General features: G+C 41.6%; 1 protein-coding gene across 8 annotated transcripts in view; it reads right to left on the reverse strand.

Moving 5' to 3' along the window:
• EXOC6 (exocyst complex component 6) overlaps positions 1–27,865 on the reverse strand; it is a 195,186-nt gene that overhangs the window by 15,103 nt on the left and 152,218 nt on the right. For all 8 annotated transcript variants that reach the window (XM_050959380.1, XM_050959382.1, XM_050959381.1 and 5 more), the window contains one exon: positions 20,473–20,546. In XM_050959380.1, the coding sequence (XP_050815337.1) occupies positions 20,473–20,546 (74 nt within the window). The remainder of the gene's footprint in view (positions 1–20,472; positions 20,547–27,865) is intronic.

The following is a 27,865-nucleotide window of genomic DNA, read 5'->3' on the forward strand; positions in this document are numbered from 1 at the left end:
AGTATATTAACAGCACATTTATTATTATTTTAATTGTGGTAGTGCCTAGAGGCTCCAATGAGGGATTGGGTCCCATCATACCAGGCAATGTACACACACCACCCGCCTCTAAAAAAGACAGTCCCTGCCTGAAAGAGCTTACAGTCTACATAAAAACATTGTCCTTCATTCAGAAGGATCCAAACTATATAGGAAGACTATATAGGAAATGCAGACTATATAGGAAATATTTCAACCATCAACAAAATGAAGACCTTCCAGGAGTGGATGACACCAGCCGTTCTACACCAACATCACTATATGATACTATCTTGATAATCATTGCCTAAAAGTGTAAGGAAAAATTGCTCTAGAACAAACAAAATCCCTTGTACTGTGAAATGTGCACATGAATATGTTTGCAATCCAAACATTTTAAACATATTCGGTAAAATCTTTTTTTTTTTCACTTATTAAAAGAGCTTGCTGAAGTGAATGGGACTACTTGTGTGAGTAAGGATTTGATTACTAGAGTTACTCTGTGAATTACATAAAAAAAACCCTTCTCAGTAGTATAATATCATGTCTATGAATTACGAGACTCCAACTACATTCTTTGGTATTTATGTCACATCCCTGAATTACAGAGATTCAACCCAACACTGTGTGCACTATCTACTACTCTTGCTCAACTCAGCCCAAGCAGTATTTTCAAAACATAGCTGATTTGGAGGAGCTTCAGAAACCTAGCCACATCAGTAGTATTTGAAAGAAGCAGGAGAGTAAGGGACAGTATCCATGTTCTATATTACATTCCTTAGTTCTAGGTAATTATGCACACTACTTGAGCACGACTTTAATGGTTTATGATATCACTGGAACATCTCAATGGAACTGTTACTATAGCCCTATTAGATTGTAAAGTCTGAAGAAGGGACTGTCTTTTTGTTACGTTTGTACAGTGCCTAGCACAATGGGGCTCTGGCTCCATGGCAGTGGCTTCTAGACATATCCACAATACAAGTAATAAAATAATACCAAAAATAATAAAGTTTTCTTTAGTCAGTGGGTATAAAATATAAACAAGCACAATGTTTTTGTGTACCATACATGTATAATTATTTATAATAAAATAATAATTAATAAAATCCAGTTACAACAAAATGTATCCTTTTCATATTTACTGAAGCATAAACACCATGAAATTACTTTCTAGAAGAGAACTGAAAAGCATGGGAGCAAAAGGAAGCAGAATTGGACATTTTTTACTCCAAATAAATAACAAAAATGTTTAAAAATACAGATCTGCAACTTAAACCTGCTCAGAACAAGAAAAAGTTCACTAACTGTAGAATAATATCAGCACCAAACAGTTTCAATTATCACTTCATCTCTTCAGTGCTGACAAATATCACTTTAACCTGGTTAGCAAGTCTGCCTGCCACTTGCCAAAGGATTTTTTATTTATTCCTGATTACTTATTTTGTGAATGTGGTGAATTTTAAAATCCCCTCACTGATCACATAACAGGAATAACACACACTAGTATAATATTTCAAAGCGTAAATTGATCTCTCGATCAGTAAATGTCTCTCTATAGTTTATGCTACCCTTTTTCTGGATCGCTCACCATCTAAGGAATATGCTTTCAAAGTGATGTTCCAGGAGTTAGCTATGCAATTCCCATTAGTGTCAATGGGAGTCGCAGGGTAAATTCCTGGGCATGCTTTGAAAACTGACCTCTAGATTTTCAAAAGCAGAGCAGTTTGTGTGCTAGCAAGGCAATGTCTCAAGTCTCCAGTTTTTAGAGCACTGCACTTGAGTTTGATGGTTTTCAAAAAACTTAAATATTACATTTAGAAACTGTCCTTATAAGAGAACATTTAAACATTTACCAAAAAATGAAACCTTAATTTTACATTTAAATACTTACATCTGTTTCAAATTTATGTCCGTAAGTGAAGATACTAGCTGTCACTATCTTGAATGTTAGGGTATAATCTCTCTCACATTTGTAAGTGTATAATATGTAAACTCAGAGGTTATGACATCTGAACCAGAGGGAACTGTTGTTTTGCTTAGAAAAAAGCCAAAAGTTCAAACTAATCCTTTATAACCTAAATTCTCCCAAAGGGCAGAATACTTTCCTAAAATCTAGACCTTGAGGTATATTCTGTGAGATGCCTGGTCTTGTTACATTCACAAGTAAACCCAAATACACCTCTAATTCTTTGGCACTTCAAATGAATTTAGGACTGTCTGCAGAAAAAAAATGCATGCTGTTGGAGTTATGTGAACAAGCTTGCTGCTCTGTTAGCATAACCAGAAAAACATTCAGCTCCTACAACTTTTGCAAATCCCATTAATACTTTAAGAAGCCAAGGTCTGAATAAAGTTGCTGTGAAGTAGTAATTGAAGCAAATATAAGTAGGCGGGCCAGTACAATATATAATATAGCAATACAATACAAAGATTTGTGTAATTACAGTGCAGATAATCTTTATTGTAAAGTGCCTTCTTCCTCATCATTAAAGAATAATGGTCTAGTGGCAAAACAAAAACAAAAAACAAAACAAAACTGTCTTTTGAGTTTAGAAACAGACAAGAGTTTCAAAAGCAGCAGTCTGGCAGACAGTCAGTCTCCGGAGAGCAGGGGTTCTGGCCAAATTGTTGCTGCGTAGTCAGTTAGCCTGTACAAGTCCCTTCAAACAAAGCCTAAAACTATGTCAATGATAAAATTTGGGTGGATGAAAAATTGTGTATAATGCATGTTTCAGGGTCATTCATCAATTTTTGAGCTTATGACGCAAAGGCGTGTGCTGTTAAAGATGTAGAGAATTATGTGCACAGCCCCCCGAAACAGAACTTATATCTCCGTTCTGCACAATGTTTTCAAAATCTAATTTGCATGCTATAATTATGAGGAAACATTTACAATATTTTAGCTGAATTTAAAGCTGTAACTTTTATGTTGTCTTCTTTTTACAGGGCTTTACAAGCTCTATTTGGGGTGAAATATAGCATGCAATATCTGATCGGGAGAGTGAATTTTTACCCACATTGGGTTTATATAGCTATATTTTTCTGTAAGAAGCTATATTTTTCTATAAGTAGCTTTTTAAACTACATCAGGTTTAAAACTGGCTTAATCGTAAATACTTTGCTTGTTTTAAAAAATGAAGATTGAAAAGTGGCACAGAAGTTTCTTTCAATAACACTTGTTGTATCTGTACTAAAACTGTATTATGTGCCTCAACCTTTTAGATAATGTGCGTTTACAGCTGCTGATATCTAGGAATAATAAAATCCATCACTTTAAATCAGATCCACTTTGCTTTCCTCTAAATGCTGTCTAAACTTTGGTGTAACTGGAATATGCTATTTCTCAATACAAGTCATGTTCACTGTATAATCCATTATTTTCGAAGTGGGGAGACACTGTCATCATGCCATTGGGATATCCTACTACTAGCCACTGGGAACTGCTAGCATATCCAGTGAACGGGTTCTATGTGGCTCTCCCCTCAAACAAAGAAGTATTGTCTCTGGGTGTATATTTTGCCTTAATTTCAGCATTAGCAATGTAGGTCTCTCTAGGTATCTACAACTTTAGTTTATTCTAAACTAAACCTGGATACACAGACTCTTAACCAACAAAAAGTCAAACTGTCTGGAAAAATACCATTTTGAACAAGCTAATCCAATCTGTCTTTGTATACATGCACAAATCTACAAAGTGAATCTACTATACTACAGAACTAAACACTGAAGTGTTCTGCCCAAGAGTGCAATAATGATAGTATAAAGTTTGAAACTCTAGTTAGGTTATTTCTAGAGATTGAAAGTTTGATGTTTTAAAGCAGGCTTGCACAACATGTGGCCTGTGGGCTGCATGCAGCTCGCAGAGGCTCACTGTGCGGCCTGCGGCGGGGAATCAAAGGGTTCTGGGCTGGCCGCAGTGGCGGGGAGCCCAGAGACCTTTAAATCCAGCCCCGGCCGGGATTCAAAAGGCTCTGAACTGCCCGCAGTCGCAGGGAGCCCAGAGCCCTTTAAATCCCAGCCGCGGCCAGGATTCAAAAGGCTCTGAGCTGCCCGCAGCGGCGGGGAGCCCAGAGCTCTTTAAATCTCAGCCGTGACTGGGATTCAAAAGGCTCTGAGCTGCCCGCAGCGGCGGGGAGCCCAGAGCTCTTTAAATCTCAGCCGTGACTGGGATTCAAAAGGCTCTGAGCTGCCCGCAGTGGCGGGGAGCCCAGAGCCCTTTAAATCTCAGCCACGGCCGGGATTCATAGAGCTCTGGGCTGCCCACAGCCGCAGGGAGCCCAGAGCCCTTTAAATCCCAGCCGCAGCAGGGATTCAAAAGGCTCTGAGCTGCCTGCAGTGGCAGGGAGCCCAGAGCCCTTTAAATCCCAGCCGCGGCCAGGATTCAAAAGGCTCTGAGCTGCTGGCAGTGGCAGGGAGCCCCAAGCTCTTTAAATCTCAGCCGCAGCTGGGATTCATAGGGTTCTGGGCTGTCCGCAGCCGCGGGGAGCCCAGAGCCCTTTAAATCCCAGCTGCGGCCGAGATTAAAAGGCTCTGGGCTGCCGGCAGCGGTAGGGAGCCCTGAGCCCTTTAAATCTCAGCCGTGGCTGGGATTCATAGGACTCTGGGTTCCCTGCAGTGGCGGGGAGCCCAGAGCCCTTTAAATCTCAGCTGCAGCCGGGATTCAAAAGGCTCTGGGCTGCCCGCAGCCACGGGGAGCCCAGAGCCCTTTAAAACTCAGCTGCGGCTGGAATCAAAGGGCTCTGGGCTGCCCGCAGCGGCCCTGCCCCAGCCCCGCAAAGCTCCAGGTTCCCCCAGCCGCCGGAGCCCCGGGCCCTTTAATTTGCCCCTGACAGCTCCCAGCCACCTCTTCAGCTGGGAGCCCCTGGTTGATTTAAAATCAAGTATCACTTCCCCACCCCCAACCTTCCGTTTTGGCCCACAGCTGTTTTGGTGAGGCGGCGCTGGGGAAGGAGAGTTTGTTTCTGCAGGGCTGGGCGGTGCTGGGGCGGAGCGTTTCCGCGGGGCCAGGAGGTCTTGTGGGGGGGGTGTTTCCGCGAGACCGGGGGGTTTCGGCCCTCAGCTGTTTTCTTCGGAGTAATGTGGCCCTCCCCGCTTTACGAGTTGTGCAGGCCTGTTTTAAAGACATAGCTATGATCTGAGAATGTGGCTATGTAAAATGACATAAAAGGGAAGATTATTTAAGCATTGTTTGTGGAAGAGCAGTTCTGATGTGAGCAACTGTGACATAAGAAGCTTTAAAAATCTTAAATTATGACTGTGCAGGAGGCAAAAAAGGATTTCTTCACTTCCATTTGTGAAGTCCCAATCAGCGGAACTGTTCCAGGAGGTGAACAGTCTGGTTAATATGGATAGTTCATATCTGGTGACAGAGTTGAGTACCTCTTTCTGTGGGGAGCTTTCCAATTACTATGCAATAAGATTTTTCAGATTCAGACCAAACAATATGTCACATAAACCAGACCAAGCTATAAAATGGAGCTGTGCCCAGGAAGATTACTGAGATTGTGCTAGCTATGGTGGTTCATGATGATATTGTCCTAGCACTGGATGCTGATGAGGTGTCTATGTAGATTCTTCAAGGCATTTTCTTTGAGGGGGCACTTCACTCTGGAATGTCTTGCCCTCCCACCCCCACAGAGTTCACTGACCTTCTGGATATGCTGCAGAGTTTATCTGTTTCTGCAGAGGTTAATTGGGACTCGGCAGTAGGTGAAGGGAAGTAGTTTGTTTTGGTGGTGAGTCTTTTTTTACTTATTTTGTTTTGCTCTATAAAGTAAGTGTCTTTGTTTCACTTGAGCACTCAGAAAACTGTAAATCTAAGTACAAGAAATAAAGTAAAGACTCACACTGAGGTACGTAACATGGTCCAGTGTTGTGGATTCCTATGTTAAATGATCATCAAAGCCTCCAAGATCTGGCACCAAAATTAGTATAAAGAACAGGAGTACTTGTGGCACCTTAGAGACTAACAAATTTATTTGAGCACAATCTTTCATGGGCTACAGCCCACTTCATCGGATGTATAGACCCACGAAAGCTTGTGCTCAAATTTGTTAGTCTCTAAGGTGCCACAAGTACTCCTGTTCTTTTTGTGGATACAGACTAACACAGCTACTACTCTGAAAATTAGTACAATACATCACTGAGACCAGATTCTGTCTCTTCACTCTAACTATGTCTTTAATCTATTCCTTGAAGCAATATTGTCTACACCACTTGGTATTTATTTTTCAATTTATACAGCACGTCTATGGCACAGTAGTGCCTTTAAGCACATCCATACAGATTTTAAAACATGCAATAATTGACCAAATGTCAATAATACTAACTAAAGACTCCACCAATTAGACAACTGAAATCCTACCAGCTCAACCCAACCTTTGGAGAAAACAGGGGTAAAATGTCTAAACCTTGAAATCTGTCCTAAAGGTCAACAAACACGGGCTCTGTCAATCCAAGAACAAGTTCCAAAATTGGAGGCTTTCCACTGAGACTCCTTTGTAGGTAAACTAAAGCCAATAAAACCATGTCAACCATTAGATGAAGTGTCCAGCTGAGCTCAACATCTGAGTTTGACCACGAGGGAACACACACCATAACCAAAAACTTAAAGGACTTTATAGGTCAGAAATCGACACCTTGAATTGCATCCAGAAACCAAGCAGAAGTCAGTGAAATCTGTGAAGCACAGTGTGATAAACTCATTAACATTCTGTTCTAGCTGAAGTTTCTTCACGGGCTGCCTCATGAGAAGCACATTACAGTAATCCAGGGTATGCCTGCACCGCTTACTTTCTGGCTAATGAAGTTGCATCCCTTAGGCAAAACTATACTAGTCCTGCGAACTACTGGACCAGGAATGCAAGTATAGCCAAAATCATTGGTTTAGGAATTGATTACAGCCAAACTGTAAGGGAAGCCAAAACCACTTGTTCAGGTATGATCATGTAGCTGTTGGTGGATTATCTTCAGTGATTTCTCAATCCCCTCCCCACCTACCATTTTAAGTTTACCTCTATAGTCCATATATTAAACTGTACTAACAAACATTTCAGCAAGCTTTGGGGCCCACAGCAAAATCTTAGCTCTTTTCTTTGCACAAATCTTCTTCCCATCACTTAAGATGACATATCTTGATAAAACAATATTTTGTCTCAATTCTTGTTATTTGTTTAGTTACACTGGGTGATGAGAAAGGACATGTAATATGTAACTTTGCAAGAATTAGCAATGGTTCTCATGACCTGAGCAATAAGGTATTAAAAATGGGACTTTTGCCTCTGTCCTCCTTCCTCTGATTTCCTGCGACTTTGAAATATTATCCATTCTGAGCAAGCAATTTGTGCTAGATTCTTGTGCGTCTTAAATGCATATTATTGTCATCCGTTATTGACCGACTATGTCTATTATCACATGTAAGCAATGTTAATCCCCTAGTAATTAACACCCTTATTAAAGTAATTTGAACTCAAAGTTGTTTAAGTCTATTACTGGTTTTACTTAATTAAGCTTGTTGGGAATGTTTTACATTGTCCTTTGAGTTTTCAGCTTATATACACACACACACACACACACACTATGGTTGTGCCTTTTCAATCTACTATGGACAAATTTTTCTTTCAAGTTATATAAATGACTAAATATTCAGCATGATTCTCCCTTGTTGTGAAGACCTTCCTCAAGTTCAATGTGTGTAACATTTAGGCATCACTGTGAGTGTAAACCATTCCCTGGTGTATTATATGGGTATGGGTCTGAACTGCATTTCTGGGGTCCATGTCTATACGTCTATCCTGTTGGTGCGTAAAACAAAATAGCAACAATGCATCAGAGGGCTGCTAATGAGGAATTAAGGACTCCTCTCTTTAAACTCCAGCTTGACAGTGTTCATAAAAAAGTACTGTTTTATTTCTAATAAAAATGACAACTTTTTTGGCATCACTGAGGGTAGGAAAATTTCTTTTGGGGTGATTTATCTAACCACAGCTTGGATCTCTGATATGACTAACAAAAATAAGGTGATTCAATATTTTCTGTAAAGTAAATAAGTCGATTTTAAAAATTAAATTGTGTTGTTTGTCTGTTGCATGTTCCTCCCTCAAGGGCAAAGTGCTGACCTGACCCACACCTACAAATCTCAGGTGCACTGGCTGATTGGCACTTTGGATCTAGGATTGAAAGTTGAAAATTAACTTCTCATTCTTGTTGCTTTGGATGTGCCAACAAACTGCAGAATGAACCATGCTGCATTTTGGGAGAAGTGCATACAATAAAGGTCTAGACGTGCACTTCTTCCCAAGTGCAGTACTGAGCACATAATACTTACACTGAAACTATGGGGATATCTACATTGCAATAAAACATCCATGGCTGGCTACTATCAGCTGAATTGGGCTTGCTAGGCTCAGGCTGTGAGTTGCAGTGTAGACATTTGGGCTTGAGTTGGAGACAACCAGACTCTCTGGTATCCCAGAGGATTCCAGCCTCAGCCTGAAGTCTACACTGCTATCTTATAGCCCAGCAGCCTGAGTCCTGCAAGCTTGAGTCAACTGACATGGACCAGCTGCAGGCGTTTTACATATCCGAAGAGTGAATACAGCCCGAAGACTTTCCCCTTCTCAATGGGCCACAGCTGGCCTGAAAACTCTCCCCAATCTCCTGGGCAACAATTATTTCACAGACTCCAGTCTTTTTTTATCTTCCTCTTTTCTTTTTAAGAATATTCTTACTGTATCTCAGTACATACCATTTAAAAAGTGATAAGTACAGAGAAAAGAAAAAGGATAAAGATAACAGTAATAAAGGTCTAGGGACAGTATTCTAAGTGAGTCTTTTTCTCTTTCCTCCCTTATATTTAAGACGTTCTCTGTCTCTTCTACCATCTACCACATTCAGCTTCATAACTTCTATTCTCTTTATTTCCATTGTTTTTCTCCCCATATTCCCTTTTCTGGTTCCCCACCACCATCGCCCTCCCCCCCTTCCGATTTCCCTGTCTCTTTCTTTGAGTCCCTCTTTGACTGTGGGGTCTTCAAGATGGTGCTGACCTCTTTCTTTGCCCATGCCCTGGGCTAGGCCAGTTCCAAGAGTTCAGGGATTTTATTTCAGGGTCTACACATTCTCATCTTCACAAAGAGTTCCTGTACTCTCTGGACTGTGAGCTAGTGTAAAAGCACAAGTGACCCAATGAAAAGGACCAGTACAAGGACACTGTGGAAGGAAGTCAGTTTTAATTGTAGGTCATTGATGGTAGTCGGTCAAGGAATCCAGGATTATTATTTATTGTTTATTTTATGGTAGCACCAAGAGGCCACAATCAAGGTCCTACTGTGTTAGACACTGTACAAACATACATGAAGACACGGTCTTTGTCCCAAAGAGGTGAAAGTCTAAGTGAAGGGCGGTAGTTTGTCTAGAAGGCATTAATTACACATCACTTTTTTTAGGTTGCTGGGCATCAGAATTTTTATAGCCTTGCCACATTGTGATCTCTATGTTTTGGAAACCTGTAATCCCACATGTAATGATACTGCATGCCTGCTAAAAGCTTCTGCCATCTCCTCAAATGGATTATTTTGCTTTCAAACACAAAATCATTACAATACTTTGTGTTGTGACTTTCTGTTGTGAAAGACTCTCTTTCATTTCAGTGGGCTTTGAATTCAGTCCTATGAGAAACATCTGGTGACTGCCAAATGAACAAACTCCACAAGGAAAATTACTGCAGTGAAGAAAAACAAACTATCTGTTGATTCCTATTCTTGTGGTATGTTCTAAATACCATCTGTGACTGACAGATAATTTAGAGAAGGATGGAATCTGAATGAATTGAAAGTAATACAGGATGTGAATTCATACAGGTTGCTTGATATATACTACTATTCATCAAATTAAAAATTCAAAGATTCTAATGATTAAATCAAAGTTAGAGATGTTATAACTTTAAGGAAAAGAATGGGGAAGTTATTTACCTTACAGTAACTTGAGTTCTTCAAGATGTTTTGTCCTTGCACCATTGGATGCACTCACGCCTGTGCGCTCTTAATCAGAAACTGCAAAGTAGTGCCTGCAGGCCTGTGCCTGCGCAGAGCAGCGCCTCATGCTCTGAATGAGGGCATGTAGGGAGGTGCTAGAGCCACCATCACTCATTCCCTTCTCGACCACGAAGACAAACTTCACAGCAGATGGGAATGAGCAGAGGAGGTGGAGCATCTCAAAGAACTCAAGTTACTGTAAGGGAAGTAATCTGTACTACTTCTTCATGAATATATCCCTATGGGTGTTCCACTGTAGGAGATTCTGAAGCAGTAATTCAGTGAAGAGATGGGTGCTGAGGAGGTAAATCCAGGACAGTTTTAAAGACTGTATCACCAAAAGCAGTGTCATCTCCAGAAGCAGGAAAGATACTGGAATGTTTGGGAAGATACGGACAGAAGACCAAGTAGCAATCCTACAGATTTCTGTTATGGGAACATCCTTCAGTACAGCTACAGAGGTGGACTGATCTCTAGAGGAACGTATTGTTAATCTGAGGAGGCTGCAATCCAGCATTTTTATAACAGGTCAAGATGCAACCCAAAACCCAGCTGAACAGTCTTAGTGTGGAAATCAGTTGGCTCTTCACCTTATTTGCAATTGATATCAATAGCCTGGGAGAGGCCCAGAATGATTTAGCCCTGTCCAAATAGAAGGCAAGAACCCTTCTGACATCCAGTAAATGCAGGCTTGATTCTTCTCTGGAGGCATGAGGTTTTGGGTAGAATATTGGTAGGTGAATTTCCTGGTTAATATTATGTTCTGAGGAGACCTGTAGGAGGAAGTGAGGATGGGAACATAGTATGACTTTATCTTTGTAGAAGGTAGTGTATGGTGGGTCTGTCATGAACAATCATAGCTCCCTCTTTTGCTTTGTTGAGGTGATGGCAATTAGGAATGAAATTTTGAGGGGCAGGTGGAGGAGGGAGCAGGTCATCACCGGTTTAAAAGGACGGTGTTTAAAGCCAGGTTGATGTCCCACTGCAGGGGCTGGTTGTTGAACAGGAGTAAACAAGTTGTATAGGCCCTTAAGAAATCTGGTTGCTGTACAGTGGGCAAAGACTGAGAAGCCGTGGATGGGTGAGTGGAAGGCTGTAATGGTGGCAAGATGTATTCCGATAGAGCTCACTGAGACTGTCTCTGTTTTTAATTCCAATAGCTACTCCATGATCTTGGAAAGTGGAACTCCCAAGGCTTGAGAAGATGGGAAGGAGCACTACGATTGGAAGTGCTTCCACTTTTGGAGGCAAGTCTTACAAGTATTGGGCTTTTACTGATAAACTGACTAAACTCTAGCCAAAAGGTCAATTCCATTCTTGAGAGAGACTGAGAAACCAGTCTCTGGATTCAGAGAGCAGGGTGTTGGGGTGGATGAGGGACTCTGAGTTCTGCCTCAATAGGTCATTTGTGATAGGACATCTGAGGGGTGTTACCTCTGAGAGGTGGATGAGGTTTGAGTACCATACCTGCCTCAGCCTAGCAGGTGCTATGAAGCTAGCTCTCACTCATTCTCTGTGCAACCTGAGAAAGGTCTAGAGGATTAACAGTATAGGTGGGTAAGCAAAAAGAAGGGTACAGGGCATCCCCCAGAGAGTTTTAACCTCCCTTGGAATGGAGCATTTCACTTTGTTTGAAGTGGCAAAGAGGTATACTCCAGTATACCCAGGTCTGGCAGATGCTGTGCAAGACAGAGTCTTTGAGCTCCCATTCATGATTTTGCCAGAAGTGTCAGGAAGTCTGCAACTGTATTCTGGAGGCCTGGTAGATATATTGCTGATATTTCTATCTAATGGGAGATGCACCAGTTCCACAGCCTAAGCAACTCTTCACGTAAGGACTGGGATCTTGCTCCATCCGGTGGTTGATGTGATACATTGCTGTCTTGTTGTCCAGTATTACTCTGACTGTGGGTACGTCTACACTACCCGCCGCATTGGCTGCTAGTGATCAATCTATCAGGGATCAATTTATCGCATCTAGTGTAGACACGATAAAATCAATCCCTGATTCTCTGCTGTCGACTCCGGAACTCCACGGTGGCGAGAGGCAGAAGCGGAGTTGACAGGGGAGCGGAAGCAGTCAACTCGCCGCCGTCCTCACGGCCAGGTAAATCAACCTAAGATATACCGACTTCAGCAACACTATTTGCATAGCTGAAGTTGCGTATCTTAGGTCGACCCTGACCGAGTGTAGACCTAGCCTGAGTGAACTTCTGTGGTGTGAAGAAAGTGTTGGTAAGCATATTGTACTGTTCGCAGCTCCAGGATAATGCTATGGACTTCTGATTCCTGTGCCAATCATTTTTCCTATGCTGTCTCCCCCTTTAGGTGAGCTCCCCATCCTAACAGAGGTGGGTCCTTCCACCACTTAAGACAGTCCAACACATTTTAAGCACTGATGTGTTTGGAGAGGCTGTGTCTGTTTGGGGTATACACTATTCTTATTCATATCTGGAGGCATCTGAGGTGCATCTTTGTGTGGGAAGTCATAAACGTGGAGGCTGACATGTGTCCCAAGACCTGTAGACATGTCCTCACTGAGTTTTATGGGCTGCATTGTAATGCTGACATTAGGTTGGATAGAGTGGAGAATCTCTCCTTGGGTAGTCAGACTCTTGCTGTTGTGGAGTCTAGAGCAGCTCCTATAAAGTCTATTCTCTGCACTGGAGTTAATATGCATTTTTTTGAAGTTGATGCAGAGGCCCAGAGATTGGAATAGTGCTAATGCTCTGGATGTTGCCGACTGGACCTCTTGGGGAGACCAGCCACTGAGATGCCAGTTGTCCATACATGGGAACAGTGAGAGAATCTTATCTGTGCCCCGGGGATGTGGAGAGTCTGAAGTGGAGAGCTTGATAGTGATCTGCCCTTATCATGAATCTTAAGAAACATTTGTGGGAGTGGGGGATGGCTACATGAAATTGGACATCCTGTAGGTCAAGGGCAACAAACCAGTCTCCTGGATCTAAGGATGGAATTATGGTAACTAATGTCACCATTCTGAAGTATTGTGCTAGAACATAGCCATTCAAATTCCTGAGATCGAGGATTGGTCTCCAGCCTCTGTCTTTCTTGGGAACAAATTAATATTTGGAATAGAATCCTCTTCCAATGAACTCTGGTGGGATCAGTTCTATTGCTCCCAGAATGAGAACAGAATAAACTTCTTGTTTTAGGCATTCCTCATGAGAAGGGTTCCTAAAGAGGAATGGGGAAGGAGGGGTGCATGGGAAGGAGAAACAGAATGGAAGTGGATAGAGTAGCCCATTTTGAAGACCTCCAGTATCCACTTATCTGAAATAAGATACTCCCCAGACAGTTAGGTAGTGTGATAGCTGGTTTCCAAATGGAGTAGGGGGTAATGACACAATATGTGATCTGGTGGAGAGGACTGCTTGATGCCTTTGACCAAGGTGTCATAGAATCACAGAATATCAGGGTTCGAAGGGACCTCAGGAGGTCATCTAGTCCAACCCCCTGCTCAAAGCAGGACCAATCCCCAGACAGATTTTTGCCCCAGATCCCTAAAGAGTCCCCTCAAGGATTGAATTCACAACCCTGGCTTTAGCAGGCCAATGCTCAAACCACTGAGAGGGAGGGACTGATTGGGTGGAGACCTCTGTTTCTGTGGTCTGGCCTTTCTCCTGATGAGCTCCAGAGGCTTAGTGAAAGTATATTGATGGTACTGGAATTATCTCAATCTTGGAGCAGTTTGTGAAGCTGAATACAGCAGACAGTAGAACTTTGCATCTCAAGCTTGTCGATGAAAAGGAACTGAGGGGAGGCAGGCTTATACCTCCCTTATATGCCCTCGGTCAGAGTCCAGGCCACTGCTCTCTACAGGCACTGGCCTGCAGACACTATTTTGCAGTCTTCAATTGAGAATGCACGAGTGAGCACACATGCTATGGTGGAGCACCTATCGGAACACATACTTGAAGACGAATGAGAAATTTCTTACTGGATAATTTTCTGTTAGCAGCTTCTCCCCTCATTCATCAATACTTTCTACATGTGAAATTCATAGACAGTCTAATATTGCTAGAGTCCATGTAGGGAGGTGCAAGAGCCACCACCACCCCCTTTAGAGAAAATTTTCAGTGGTCTGAAGTGAAGGGTGCTCCACTGTAGGAGACTCTGAAGCAGTAACTCAATGAAGAGGTGGGTGCAGAGGAGGTAAATCCAGGACAGTTTTAAGGACTGTATCACCAAAAGCAGTGTCATCTCCAGAAGCAGGAAAGGTGCTGGAATGTTTGGGAAGATATGGACAAAAGACCAAGTAGCCAACCTGCAGTTTCCTTTTTTCTCCTCTCCTTCTAGTCCCCCACCTTGCTGGGAGGGTTTCTAAACTTTGGAAGCACACTTCAAGGATGGGGCATACACCTGGAGGCTCCAATATTGTATTCCGGTCATTTACCAGACTACCAGGATGCGCTGGATGAGAAGAGAAGCTGCTAATAGAAAGATAATGATCAGATAATAAATTTTTCATTTTGTTGCAAAGCTTCACTCCTCAATCAATGGCAAATGGTGAGCAGTGATTCACAGAAGAAGAGAGGGGAAGGATGATCAGAGTTTTAATTATTATTAAAGTACAATAATAGGCAGAAATGGAAATTCACCCCCATATAAAGCAAGAGCTCTGTAGTTTAAAGAATTATTTGAGAACCAACCGAACAGTACTTTCCTACCAATGGATGCCTCTGTGGAAGAATGGAAACTTATTTTACAAATTTTCCTCAGATGAGGCTCACACACTTTCTCCCACAATGCCTCTATAGACCTGGTAGAGGCAGCCTTCACTACTTCTTTGTAAATAGTTTCCCAGATGCCTAGCGAGCCATCTCATGAAGGATTTTAACATCTTGCTGCTGCAACTTTGAGGCTCTAAGACTTTTGCATATTGGTTAGAATGAGATGAGACACACACACTTCATATGCTTGAGATATATTTTTAGAGAGCTAGGAATGCCATTTATGTCACAGCCTTCCAAAGGGGTGCCAAGGATAGGAACAAAATGATGGGAGGAAAACTATTTCCCTGTAATTGTGGAAAGAATTTACCTAGAACAGTAAGGTTTCTGGAGCTATAAGAATAACCTTTTTCTCATCATAACACTAGTGTGGTTCTTGCATGGATAGAAGAACTAATTCAACACCTGGCATTGTGGAGGTAATGGCAACTAGACCAGGTCAGGTATGTCTAATCTGTCATTCTGATTAATCTTGACACCTAATGATATGCAGAGGGGAGCCTGATGCACTTGCATAAAGAACACCAGTAGGGCTGGTTCCCAATTTTCTGTGGTGCTTGGTTGTCAGACTCAAGTAAACCATCCAAGAAAAACTCTAGTTTAGGTGAAATTATCAGAATTTTGTGGTAATTATTTGTGTTATGGTAGCATCTAGAGGCCAGGACTCCTTTGTATTGGGCACTGTACAAATAAAGAGACAGTCCCTGCCCCAGAGAGCTTTCTGTTTCACACCAAATATATAATTTGATCAGACCAAAAAACAAAATCTCCTGGTTGAATTCTGTCTGGATACCAAAAAGTATCAGTGAGATTAATGAAAAAACCCTGCTGAGCTAAACTTCTCTTCTGATGTCCAAGCTATTAACCATAGCCATACCACCCAGGTCTGGAACCAAGATGGCATCCTTGATTCAGGAGATTGTTTTCAGCTAAGAAGGGGCACTGGTACAAATATCCTGATTGTGGGAATAGCCCGCTAGATGGACCTAGGAACCTGAAAGGAAGTCTGCCTTCTCCCTAGGATGGCTAGCACCCATCTCAGTACTTCGGGAGAGACCTAGTACCACTCAGGGCTTGTCTATGTGGGACGTTACTGCATGGCAAACCAGGATGAGAGTCTACAGTGTCCCAGCCTGCCATGCAGTAACATGCTGTGTGGACACTGCTCCAGCACAGTGTCCCAGAGTGCAGCTTGATGTGCTACTGTTTCAAAGATCAGGATGTAAAAACATACAATGGAACTTTTAGTGTTTGGTAGCAGCATCCACACAGGACATTACTGTGCATCTAGCTAAGCTAGTGAGCTGTAGATTCATACACGGGCTTACTGCAAAGTAATGGCCTATGTAGTCAAGCCAGAGTCTTTTTGAACATGGGAAGAGATTTTTCACCTGCCTCCCCATAATCACAAGTTGGTGCGGCTGTGTGGGGAATGGAGCCCTCATGTGCTTCTATTCTGGGCAGGGACTGCCTGAAGTGCTCCTTATACTTCAGTGAAACCAGCCTATGGAGAGAGGGAAGGGCAGAGACTCTGAGCCCCTTTCCCTGGCAGAGCAATGGTCCTTGACCTGAAAGCCAGACAAACACAAATCCGTTTTATATAACAGCCTGCAGAAGGGCTTCACAGGAGTGATAGGTTTCTCTGAATAACCAGACATGCTGCAGGTTGAGCCTGAAAAGTCCCACCTAACAGGCACAGGAGAAAGGTTTAATAATAATAATTTCCTATTCTTGCCCTTTCCACCCATTTCCCGTCATTTCTGCCACTCCCTTTCTTCAAATTACACATCATCCAGCTCATCTGCATTTGGCATCAGTGCTGCTGTTCTATATAAGTCTCCTAAATCCTCATTCAGCAATGTTGGTTTCCTTTTCACTCCTCTCCTTCCAGTCCCCCACCCTGGGGACTTCAGCCTCCATGTTGATCATCCCATTGGCTCTTGCTGACTTTTACTGATCTCCTTGTTTGATTTGCACCTCCACTCAATGTAGGGGTGATTCTTTGTCTTTAGCCAATAAGTTGCCTACAAAGATAAACAATTCCGTGATCTTCACATAACACTTACTTTCACTTACCCCTGTCCTTCCCATAGCTGTTATCATTGTAGCGTGATGTCCAGTCTTAGTACATAAGCTCCTTTGGGCAGAGACTGTCTCTTTTTGGTTTTGTAAAATGCTAAGCACACATTAGCAGCTATATAAATAACAACAATCAATGTAGGTATTTTCATAATATCTTTTATCAAGAAGAATATGCAACCCATAGTCAGCATTTCCTTCCTGCTCCATTCCCAGTACCCATTTTTTTTACATCATGTCCTCTGCCTTCTTTTCTTAAAAGAATGACTATACAAATATTCTGCAATGGTATTAAATAAAAAAATTAAAAATCCAAGTGTAGGTAACCCCTAAGACCACTACAAACCTCATCACTTACCATTCCAAGTTCAGGGCATGTTTTTTTGCCATACCTTCACTAATAAACACACAAGGCACAGCATAAAAGAGTAAAAAAAAAAAAAAGAAAGAAAGAAAATTAGAAGAAAATCCACACACAAAACTTTTTCCCTTGAGATAGGAAGGCAGAAAAGGAAAATGACAGAACCATGTTCAACACACACTAGTCACTTAATGTACTGCTGGAAGTTGCTCAGATACCGTTGTGATAGAAACGGTATGAGAATCTGAGCAGAGTTGAGTTTCTGTAAGTGTGCTAGTGGAAAAAACATGGTCCTTAAGGAGCAAAGTTGTTATTTTTTTGGTGGAGGTGTATAAGGTCATGGTAAGACAATGAGAGCACCTCAATCAAGAGGAGGAATGGGACCTGATTGCAGAAAGCTGCTGCTGCTGCTAGGTGCAACTCTTCTTGACAGCTTTTCTCCTAGAGCTGTGGAGAGGATGTGAGGGAACTGGGCTTGCAATGTGAGGACTGGGACCTGACCGTTCAGAGCTATTACTGGAAGGGAGAGAGAGCGGATCAGGAGCTGCTAAGAGGAAAGCACTTTCAGTGTATTCTTTAGAAACAGCAATCTGCCCAGTCTGCTCCTTGCACCCCATAGTAACCATGAAAGCTTAGTTATCCTCCTGGTTCTTCCAAAGCTGGTTCCTTACAAATTAGATTTATTTCTTGTGGCAGAGTGTTCCAATACTACATCGCCCTATCCTTGTTAATCTTATACATTGTCCTGATACGACACAGAGGGAATAAGCTGTTGTTGAAATAACTGGCTTCCATTAGCAAGCATGTGATTGGCAGGATGATAAAGTCTTTTCCATCACAGGTCAGCTACTTTTTATAAAGAGGGCAATCCTGCTGATCCATCTTTTAGCTACAGTCTCTCACTGAGTCTCAATTCTCCTGCCTTTTAGCTTTGATATAGTTCAAGCTTTCCCCCTTGTATCAGCCCCTACCTGTCATCAAGTCCTCTGTACTGAACAGCAAATATCAGGAGTTTGACCTCAGGGCACAGTCCGGGTGGGCAGGTAAAACCTGACCAGTGGACCTACTTCCTTATCTTTCATATCCCACAATTCATGAAGTATCAAATTCTAACTAAAAAACAGAAGCATGACCTTTCATAAGACGTTTCTGAAAAAGGCTATGTTGCCTTTCTAAGTTTTCTTGAAAAGAACTGTCATCTACCCTATTAAGAGAGAAATGGATGACAAAAAAGGAAGAGAGGGAAAACAGTGTTAAATCCTTATTAAAAGGTAACTGTCGCTCTTTATGAATACTTGCATCCATGTGAGTTTCTCATGAGACACACAAGAAATATAAAAGAAAAAATAGACAAAACATTCTATATAACTATTCTACAGCTAGATGCTCAGTAACAAGCTAATTGCCTAAATTTTTGCAGTTTATAACATATCTGAAATTTAGCAGATTCCCAGTATCTGAAAAAGACACTCTGTGATGTATTATACAGCATAAAAAGAATTCTAGACACATGCTGCTAATGCGAGCGCAATTTAAATAATTATGTATAAGCAGTACCATAAGTATTTATCTAGCATATTCAACAACTGGTACTTAAACATACAAAAATATTATTTATTTCCTATAGTAAATGCACACATACTTGCCCCATGCTCCTGCACTGCTGGAAATTACTTTTTCCCTGAAAGAAATGTAGGCGCTTCAAGGATTTATAGCATTTAGGATAATGAAAGTTGCAAAGAAAATGTGCCACAATGAAATCAATCTTTAAACCTTTCTTTCCTTCAACTAAACTATTTACTGTAGTACAAAGTAGAAGGCATTTAATCACCTATAACGCTAGTAATAAGGGAGGATATAAAAATGCAAAGGATAAAGTATACTTGTCAACTCAGGACCTCTGATGTAGAATACCAAAAGGAGAACTATACTTCCACACATGAAACTGCAGTTTCTGAAAGTCTTCTTTCACTTCCCTTATCCACAGACATCACATTTCTATTGGATAGCTTTAACACAGGCTATGGGCCTGATCCTCTGCTCACTTATTCCAGATTTACACCATTGTAACGTCATTGATTACAAAGGTATCATTAAACCTGTGTAACTGATCTTAGAATCTGACCCTATACCTTTTCATTTTATCACTGAAAAAGCTGCTCTTCTCCACCCCCAGTTTTTTGCTAATTAGCATGAGAGAGAGGAAGACTATCTGTAAAATATTTTACAACAGGATTTTCATTTTTTGAGAAGATTTGGATTGCTGTGAGAAAGCTATGCAGAAATGAAAACACTGTGAATATACAGATAATCTGGCATGGAATCCTTCTTAGATTACCCCTTTTTTCTAGATGACTTTTGTCAAGTGGTAACATTGCTGAATAATGTTGTCTAAGGCCTTGGAGTGTTTAAGTCAATCCCATCTTTAGTTGGTTAACTATTCATTTCACAATTCAGGTAACACTTTTACTATATTTGTGAAACAAAACAAAAAAATATGATAAATTATTTTTTAAAAAAAATGTCCAGTAAAAAAACTGAGGAAGATGAATTGTTAGTGATGGACACAGTATAAGAATCTAACAAGAACAAGAAATAGAAGTAATGAGCTGAAACAAAGATAAGTAAGATTCAGTCTGGAAAATTTTCCTTATGGTGAGATCTGTGGAACAGTCTTCCCAAGGGAGGAGTTTGGAGCCCATCATTGAAGACATTTAAAATTAAAATGGACATAGCATTAGAAATCAGTCATCACTAGGGTGGAATGTGGCAGCAGTTTACCAGGGTAAAACAATTCTACATAACAGTTTAGGACAGGCAGTAGGGAACAATACTATGTCGAATTGAAAATGCAGGATGTAATTCAGTAGGCAGAAGGTAATTGCCTGAAATGGAATCAGGCCAGCACACCGACATGTATACTCTTGCATAAAAAGTGACATGGGATCTTGACAAGTTGTGAGGACCTCAATTTAACATTTTATCCACAAGATAAAATGAGATAAAAACCACTGGTAGCACAGTGCCCCCTAACATCATGCTGGGGAAACAGTTTAATACTCATAGGGAAGAGTCCCATGAATACCATTTAAAATAACTGCTGTTTTTCAACAGTGGTTACACTGAGACGTCTAAAAATATGAGAGATCATTGAATTGTAACAACTTCGGCACTAATCAAAAGGGGGAAATTAATGAGATAAAAAAAACAACTAATGTCTTACTTGTCTGAGGTCGATGAACGCTAACTGCAGGGTGTCCCCGTGGAATCCTGGCACAGGCTCAGAACTGGCAAACACTGTAAGCAAAGTTTAGAAATATTAAGGAGGCAGAATTAAAAAAAATTAACTAACAGCAACTTCTTTTCATTACAAATGTGGGGTACTACAAAGCGGTAGATATTAACTATTTTGATAGAAATCAAAGATTATACCAATTAATTCACGTTCTCCATCATTTTAAACTCTTATAAGCCTTAACTATGATACATTTATCCTACATAAAGTTCAAAACCAGTAATAATACTCCAATCATGTGAGCGGCAGACTTCACACTTTTGTCCTGAGGTGAATGATTACAAAAGTATTTTGAAACTATAACAATTCCATGGCCGTCAACGTATTTTTAAACATCTGCTTTTGTCATAGCATCTGCTCTATAAAAATCCCAGCTCTAGTCAAACAGCAATAAAAGGCAGACACTTAGGTGGGAGTTAGCTTAATGTGCAGACAACAGGTTGAAAGTTCTAAGCAGCATAATCAGAACAGAAGTGGAATGTCTGCTCATGTCTTTTAAAAAGTTTTTTGATAATGGAATTTTGCTCTTTAAAAAGCCCAAAGTAGGTTGTCAAAATTGGAAGGCTGAAGTATGTTCAAAACGCAAAAAAACAAACAAATAAAAACACACATTAAAAACTAGCTGCATTATTTCAGTAAGATGTATGACCATTGATATTTGCTGTTAAAGTGTTTTAAAAATCAAACTGATTTATTTTTAACAACTTATTTTTATGGCAGTTTAAAATAAAGCTCGTGACTTAGGAAAGAAAGCAGGAAAAGGGCGCAGCTTATTGAAGATTTTGTCTTTGTAAAATAAAAGTTACAAGGAACTTGAAAATTAATTAAAAAATCCACAATAAGATGCAACACAAATGAATCCACAATCAGGAAAAAGGCAGAGTGGATGGTCTAATCTAATAAAAATTGTCTTGTGGAAGATGATGAATCCTTCAGGAAGGAGAAAGCAACAGCCACTGCCAGCAGTGCACCATGGTGCTAGCCAGACCCCCTTCTTCTCCTTCCTTTGCACTTCTTTGTGGAGCTTTTTGGGCACAATGTCCCAGCAGTTCCTTTCCTTCCTCTCAGGAGCACGACATGAGCTGAAGCTCTCCACAGAATTTCCAGCAGGAATGGCCATTTTAAGGTGGCTCCTGGATGCAGCAGCAGCACCCACTGCCACCAGGGGCAAGTTGATCCCTGTTTGTCCCTTTGTGGAGCTAGGACTTTGGGGGCACATGACCCCAGCAGCACATCTCACACACTCCAACAACAGTAGCACTGGAGGAAGGGGAAAAAGGCCAGGTGCCCCAATGAATCATCAGTTCCAGACACTCTGTACTGTTTGTGGGATGGTGAGACTGACTTTTGGATGCAGGAGGTACTGGAAAGGGGAATAACTGAATGCTTAAGATCCTGGTGGCACTGTCCCAAACCTAGACCATAGGGACATCGGAACATACACTTCATATATGATCAATAGAATTTTTAGCACCTGACAGCTGCAGGGACCCAACCTAGCCTCTCTGGACAGCAACAGAGTGGGAAAACCATTGGTGCATGGTGTCCTTCCAGTCCCAGTTAGGATAAGTGCCCAAAGAGGAGGGGACCCATCAGCTGCAGGAGCTGTGGGGATGATTTATATTTTAAAAAACAGAATTAATGATACTAAGTAGATTGGAAATTGGGAATAGTCCACTGTATACAGGGGTGAAAACCAACCAAGCAAATAACAGGTAGACAACAAACGGACACTTTCTGGGAGCAGGAATGTTAAGGGAGAGCATAGGCTATGGGTTTGACACCTTAAATGATTCAGAGCCAAAAAGTTGTGCACATTGCAATATTGGACCACAAGATCTTACTACTCTTCCTTCATCCTTCTATTTCTTGTTACATTCACTTGCTGCATCATGTCTTTATTTAAGCTCTTTGGGGGCAAGGACTGCCTCAATGCTGCCTACGTACATGTTTCTGCATGCACCCTAACACTGCCATTTCCTGACTTCTAAGTGCCTTTTTATCTTAACATTCTTGTAATTCAGCTTTCACATATGGAAATTCATATGTTCTTAAAATAGAAAAATGAAGAATTTCTTTCATCATATTCAACTATTTGCTAGATGTCAGTGGAATGCTCTGTATTGCTCAATATGACCAGTCATCAGAGGCAAAAGCCCTTGCCTCATTCCATATGCACCTTTCTACCCTGTATGAAAAAAGACATTTACACCCACACTTATTGTATAGCAGGAGGCAGAAGTCTTCCCCACACACCTTCACAGCACTGTCTCTGGACTTTACTAGCTATTTATACATGCACTGAATCCATAGAATGATGGCAGGCCAATAAAAGGTCATATTACGAATTCAGTGTGTATGCACAAAGTATATTTTAGAAAGCCATATAACTTTGACATTCACACCCAGTTTCTGTCTCATTACCAAAGGCACATTTACAACCTGGAGATTACCTTCCCACCAAATGTCAACCTTTTGCTATGTACCACTGCTGTACAGGAACTCCTCACTTAAAGTCCTCCCGGTTAATGTTGTTTCGATGTTAAGTTGCTAATCAATTAGGGAACATGCTCGTTTAAACTTGTGAATTGCTCCCTTCTAACTTCGTTTACAGCCGCCTGTTTTGTCCGCTGCTTGCAGGAAGAGCAGCCCGTTGCAGCTAGCTGGTGGGTGACTGGAACCAAGATGGACCAGCAGCCCCCCATCAGCTCCCCACTCACCTAAGTTCCCTGTGCAGCAGCTGTCTCTCCCCCCACAGCCATGTGCTGCTCCCGCCCTCTGCCTTGGAGCTGCTCCCAGAGACTCCTGCTTGCTGTATGGGGGGAGGGGGGAAAAGGGGAGCTAATGTCAGGGTGTCTCCCCCTCCCCCTGTACTCCATGTACTCCATCTTCCATAGAGCAGGGGGGACACACTATGGAGGGAGGGAGCTTCTAGGCAGTAGCTGCTGATTGAATTAAAAAGGCAGTGTACTTAAGCCTGGGGTCAGCTACTTAAAGGGGAAATGCGCATTTTTCTCTCTCTCACACAGGGTGTATGTGTGTGTCTTCCCTCCTTCATTTCCTGCTGCCTTGTAGAGTGTTGTGAGAGTTAACCCTTGAGGGCTCAGTCAATTGCTAGTTCATTTAACAGTAAGGCATTCCTTGGGAAATATCCCACCCTCTGACTCCTCCATCTCAAAGAAGCTTCACAATCATCATCACTGTGTACCAGTATTAAATTGTTTGTTTAAAACTTAGAGAGAGAGAGAGGGAGAGAGAGAGAGAGAGAGAGAGTGTGTGTGTGTGTGTGTGTTTTGGTCTTTTGTCTGGTGAAAAAAGTTTCCCTGGAACCTCACCCCCTCATTTACATTAATTCTTATGGGGAAACTGGATTCGCTTAACATCATTTCTCTTAAAGTCGCATTTTCTGGGAACATAACTATAACGTTAAGTGAGGAGTTCCTGTACTAGAGAGGATCAAAGAAGCATAATGTTAACAAATCATATCCGGGCATGCTTTTTAAAATCTGTTACTTTTTGCAAGTCTATTCTCCTTACTCTAGAGTAGGTTCTTACATTCAGAAAAATTGGTCTTTGCTGTCTTAAATACAGTAATAGGTAGTGCTCATATGGAACACTAGGTTATTTTTATTTAATTATTAGTGGTGCATATACTCTAAGTCTGCAGAAGTGTTTCAATTCTAATGGGTCACTTTCTGTTTTTTACCTTCCTGGCTGACATTTAGCAAGTTTGTTCTAAGAATGGGAGTGACTTTTTAAAAAGATGAACAGTTGGAACACAAATGGTTTAGTGGTTTTCAAGAATGAAGAGAGTGATTATATTTGCCTTGCTATACAACAGATCTGAAACTTTTTTAATACAGCATTTTTCATCTGCAGATGTTAGAGCATTTTATAAAAGAAGGTAGGTACCACTGTCTTAATTTTATGGAGGGGAAACAAGCATACAGTAGGTCAGTGGCAGAACTGAAAACAGAACGTAGGTCTCCTGACTCTCGAGTCCAGGGTTTTAAGAGGACCAAAAGTAACATCTAGAGTTAAGGCTGTCAGTGTATCCATTCTGGAGGGTCCTTTCTAGATACTGATAAAACGTTGCCTTACTTTTATCTGTCAGGAAAAAAATCCTCTATATTTGTTCTCAGCCTGAGAGTGAATTTTCTTTTTACTCTGAACAAAACTGATTGAGCCATTTTGTATAGGATGGACAGAGTGAAAATTGCAAAGATTTGTCATTAAAAAAGTTCTCAGGAGCTTGGTTGAGAAACTTGAAATCTGATAGGTAATTAAGTTGCATATATGGTAAAAATCTTCGTTGGTTTGACCACGTCATTAGAAAATGTACAGTATTTAGTTGACGCACACTGTTTCTGTTCACAGGTCTCCCAGCACACTAATGGAACTGTTTAACACAAATATGTAAATAGAGTGAAATTCCATTTTCTGTGTGTATGTGGACTAGGATCTTTGAGTGTGTGTGTATATACACAAGCTAACTGAGTGCATTCACTACACAACCTTGAATCATTCAACATCCAGCCCATGCACTTAATGAAGCTTGGGAGCAGAGAAGAAATAATTTGCAACTATGTAATTAAAAGATGGATGGTAAAATGTATGCAAAAGAGGGCCAAGTTTTAAGATTGTGCAGACAGCTTCAACTTTGGTATTTTCTGGTGTGAAAGTTTTGTTCTTTTAACTAATTTTTCTGTATAACATATGGATGTGCATTTAAATAATAACTCCTAGGGAGTCGCAAACCTTTTAGATTTTATAGGCCAACCTCGGTGTACAATCCGGGTCTCTTTGAATTCCTTCATTCCTCCCAACAAATTCTCTCTATGCCACCGTCCCATCCCCACTCTATTTCAGGGACTCCCTGCAACATTCCCCCTGCTTCCCCACCTCATACCTGGGCTCTGTGTCTTCCATTCCTCTTCCCCTGACACCATTCCCCTATTCTCCCCCCGTGCCACATGTGAGAAGAGCTGTGTGTGCCCCACTTCACCCTTCTCTTTCCCCTCATACCAGGGTCCCCCATTCTCCCCGCTGTCAGCGGGTCTGCGTGCCTCCATGCCAGGGGACTCTGGGTGCACCCCATTTCCCTCTTCCCCCATACCCCCCCTTTCCCTCCATACTAGGGCTCCTGAATCTCCCCCTGCCAGGGAATCTGTGCACTCTCCTTTCCTCCCATACTTCTTATTGCTTCCTTCCCTCCTCTCTTCCCCTTATTCCCCCATTCCATCTCTTACCAGGGTCCCACATTCTCTCCTCATGCCAAGGGCTGTGTGTATGCCCCAATTCCCCCCATCCTCCATGCCAGGTTTCCCCATCCTCCCTCTCCCATTAGGAGAACGGGCAGAGATGAAATAGGGGTATTGTTATGCTGGAAAGTATTAATTGGTGTCATTAACCAGTTCTTTGACCTACAGACAATTGCAGAGGTGCTTGAAGCTGTGGCTGTGCTAAACAGATGGCCAGCACTATGTGTGTTCCCCACTTCTCCCCTTCTGGTTTTTCAGTTTTCCCACAAATCAATAGGGTTCTGCTCATTGATGCCTGCAATGCTTCCTGAAATTTTGGAATTGATTGGACGTGGCGTTCAAATATTATTGTGTTACATCCAAACACAGAAATGCCATCAAGTTAAGCTGTAAGGCCTTACAAACTCAGCCAATAAGTACACAAACAATTATTTTAATTTATATCTTAAGACAAAAAACATCTCTGCTATGCCGAAATTTAGGTTATCTGTTACCATAAACAGTGATAATATTGAGCTTCTCTGTAGTTCTATATTTAACAAAATGCCAGAGTCTACTGTTTATTTTATGACAGGGTCTACTGTTTATTTTATATCTATTAAGGATCCCTAAGCATATGCAACCATCACTTCTTGTCTGTGACTTGCTCAGTATACAGGACTGGAAATTCAACATTTACTTTCAGAGCATAAATGAACAGTTTGCACATAAGTGGCAGAAACTTAAATTTGGGTACATGCTTAAGGTCATAAGTTCACTGAACACAGCTGTTTCTTCACCTTCACAGCATTGCTTCTTGGATTCTAACTCAAGACAGCAAAGATGTAAATTAATTTTTAACCCCAGAACATGAAGATTTAAGGCCAAATCCTGACCTAAAAATCATTTCAGCATCACAGAGCTTTTAGTATCTTTGCAGCACTGTTGGACTTTCCAGCTGCTCAGCATACCCTGAGGGGACCTTCCTTGTGGCTGTCAACTAGCACTTAAAAGTCACCACGCAACTCTGCCCACTGAACGCGTGACGTCCCTCTCTTCCCCCAAATTGCCATGAAGGATTACCTCAGGTGAGTTAGCGCCAACATGACTTCCCAGGAGAGGGGAGTTCAGCCAGCAGACTGAGTAGGTTATCGAGCAGGAGACGATTTCCTGCAAAGAAACAACAGGGCTTTGGCTCCTCAACCTCTTACTTATCTGTATGTGAGGCCACCTGCAAACATGCTAAATAAAGCAAAATAGGGTCCAAATTACGTCTTCCCCCTAAAGCTGCTGCAACCCTATCCAGGCACAATATGGTGAAAAAGGGGAAGATCTATGAGAGAGTGCTTGGATGGGAATGGCAGCAGGAGCTGATTTGCATTAATCCCCTTGTCTCCCAAGCAGTTGCAGCAATTCTATGTCCTTTTATGGACTGCGTGCAAATCCCTTCCATCTCTCTTAGGGTATGGCTACACTAGCACTTCAAAGTGCTGCCATGGCAGCACTTTGAAGTTTCAAGTGTGGTCACAGCGCCAGCGCTGGAAGAGAGCTCTCCTAGTGCTGCGCATACTCCACATCCTCTACGGGTGTAGCTTGTTACACTGTTTATACTGAGGCTTTACAGCGCTGTATCTTGCAGTGCTCAGGGGGGTGTTTTTTTCACACCTCTGAGCGCAAAAGTTGCAGCGCTGTAAAGCGCCAGTGTAGCCATAGACACAAGCCTAACTGCCCTAAGAGTCAGCCAGGCTGATGCACAGGTGGGTTATGAGGCCTGCTAAGTCTTGAGTGCCTCTTACTGACATTTAATCCTTCATCAGGATTTAGCTCTTTACTTTTTAAAAATAATGATATAGCAAAACTCTTTGGTAACTCTCTAGTTATTAATATTTCTAAATCAGGTACAATTTAATTAAAAAATGCTAATGTCAATATATCCAGAATGGAATGATGTTTTAAATTAAAACTTTATATCCCCTTAACAACCACAGACCCTGATTTCTACAATTATGCCAAGCATAAGCCCAAATTTAAATATATATTTTGACAGACAGTGACAGTGTAAGTTTTCCCACAAACAGGTC

The sequence above is a fragment of the Gopherus flavomarginatus genome, chromosome 6, assembly GCF_025201925.1.
Source record: "Gopherus flavomarginatus isolate rGopFla2 chromosome 6, rGopFla2.mat.asm, whole genome shotgun sequence".
Taxonomy (NCBI): domain Eukaryota; kingdom Metazoa; phylum Chordata; order Testudines; family Testudinidae; genus Gopherus; species Gopherus flavomarginatus.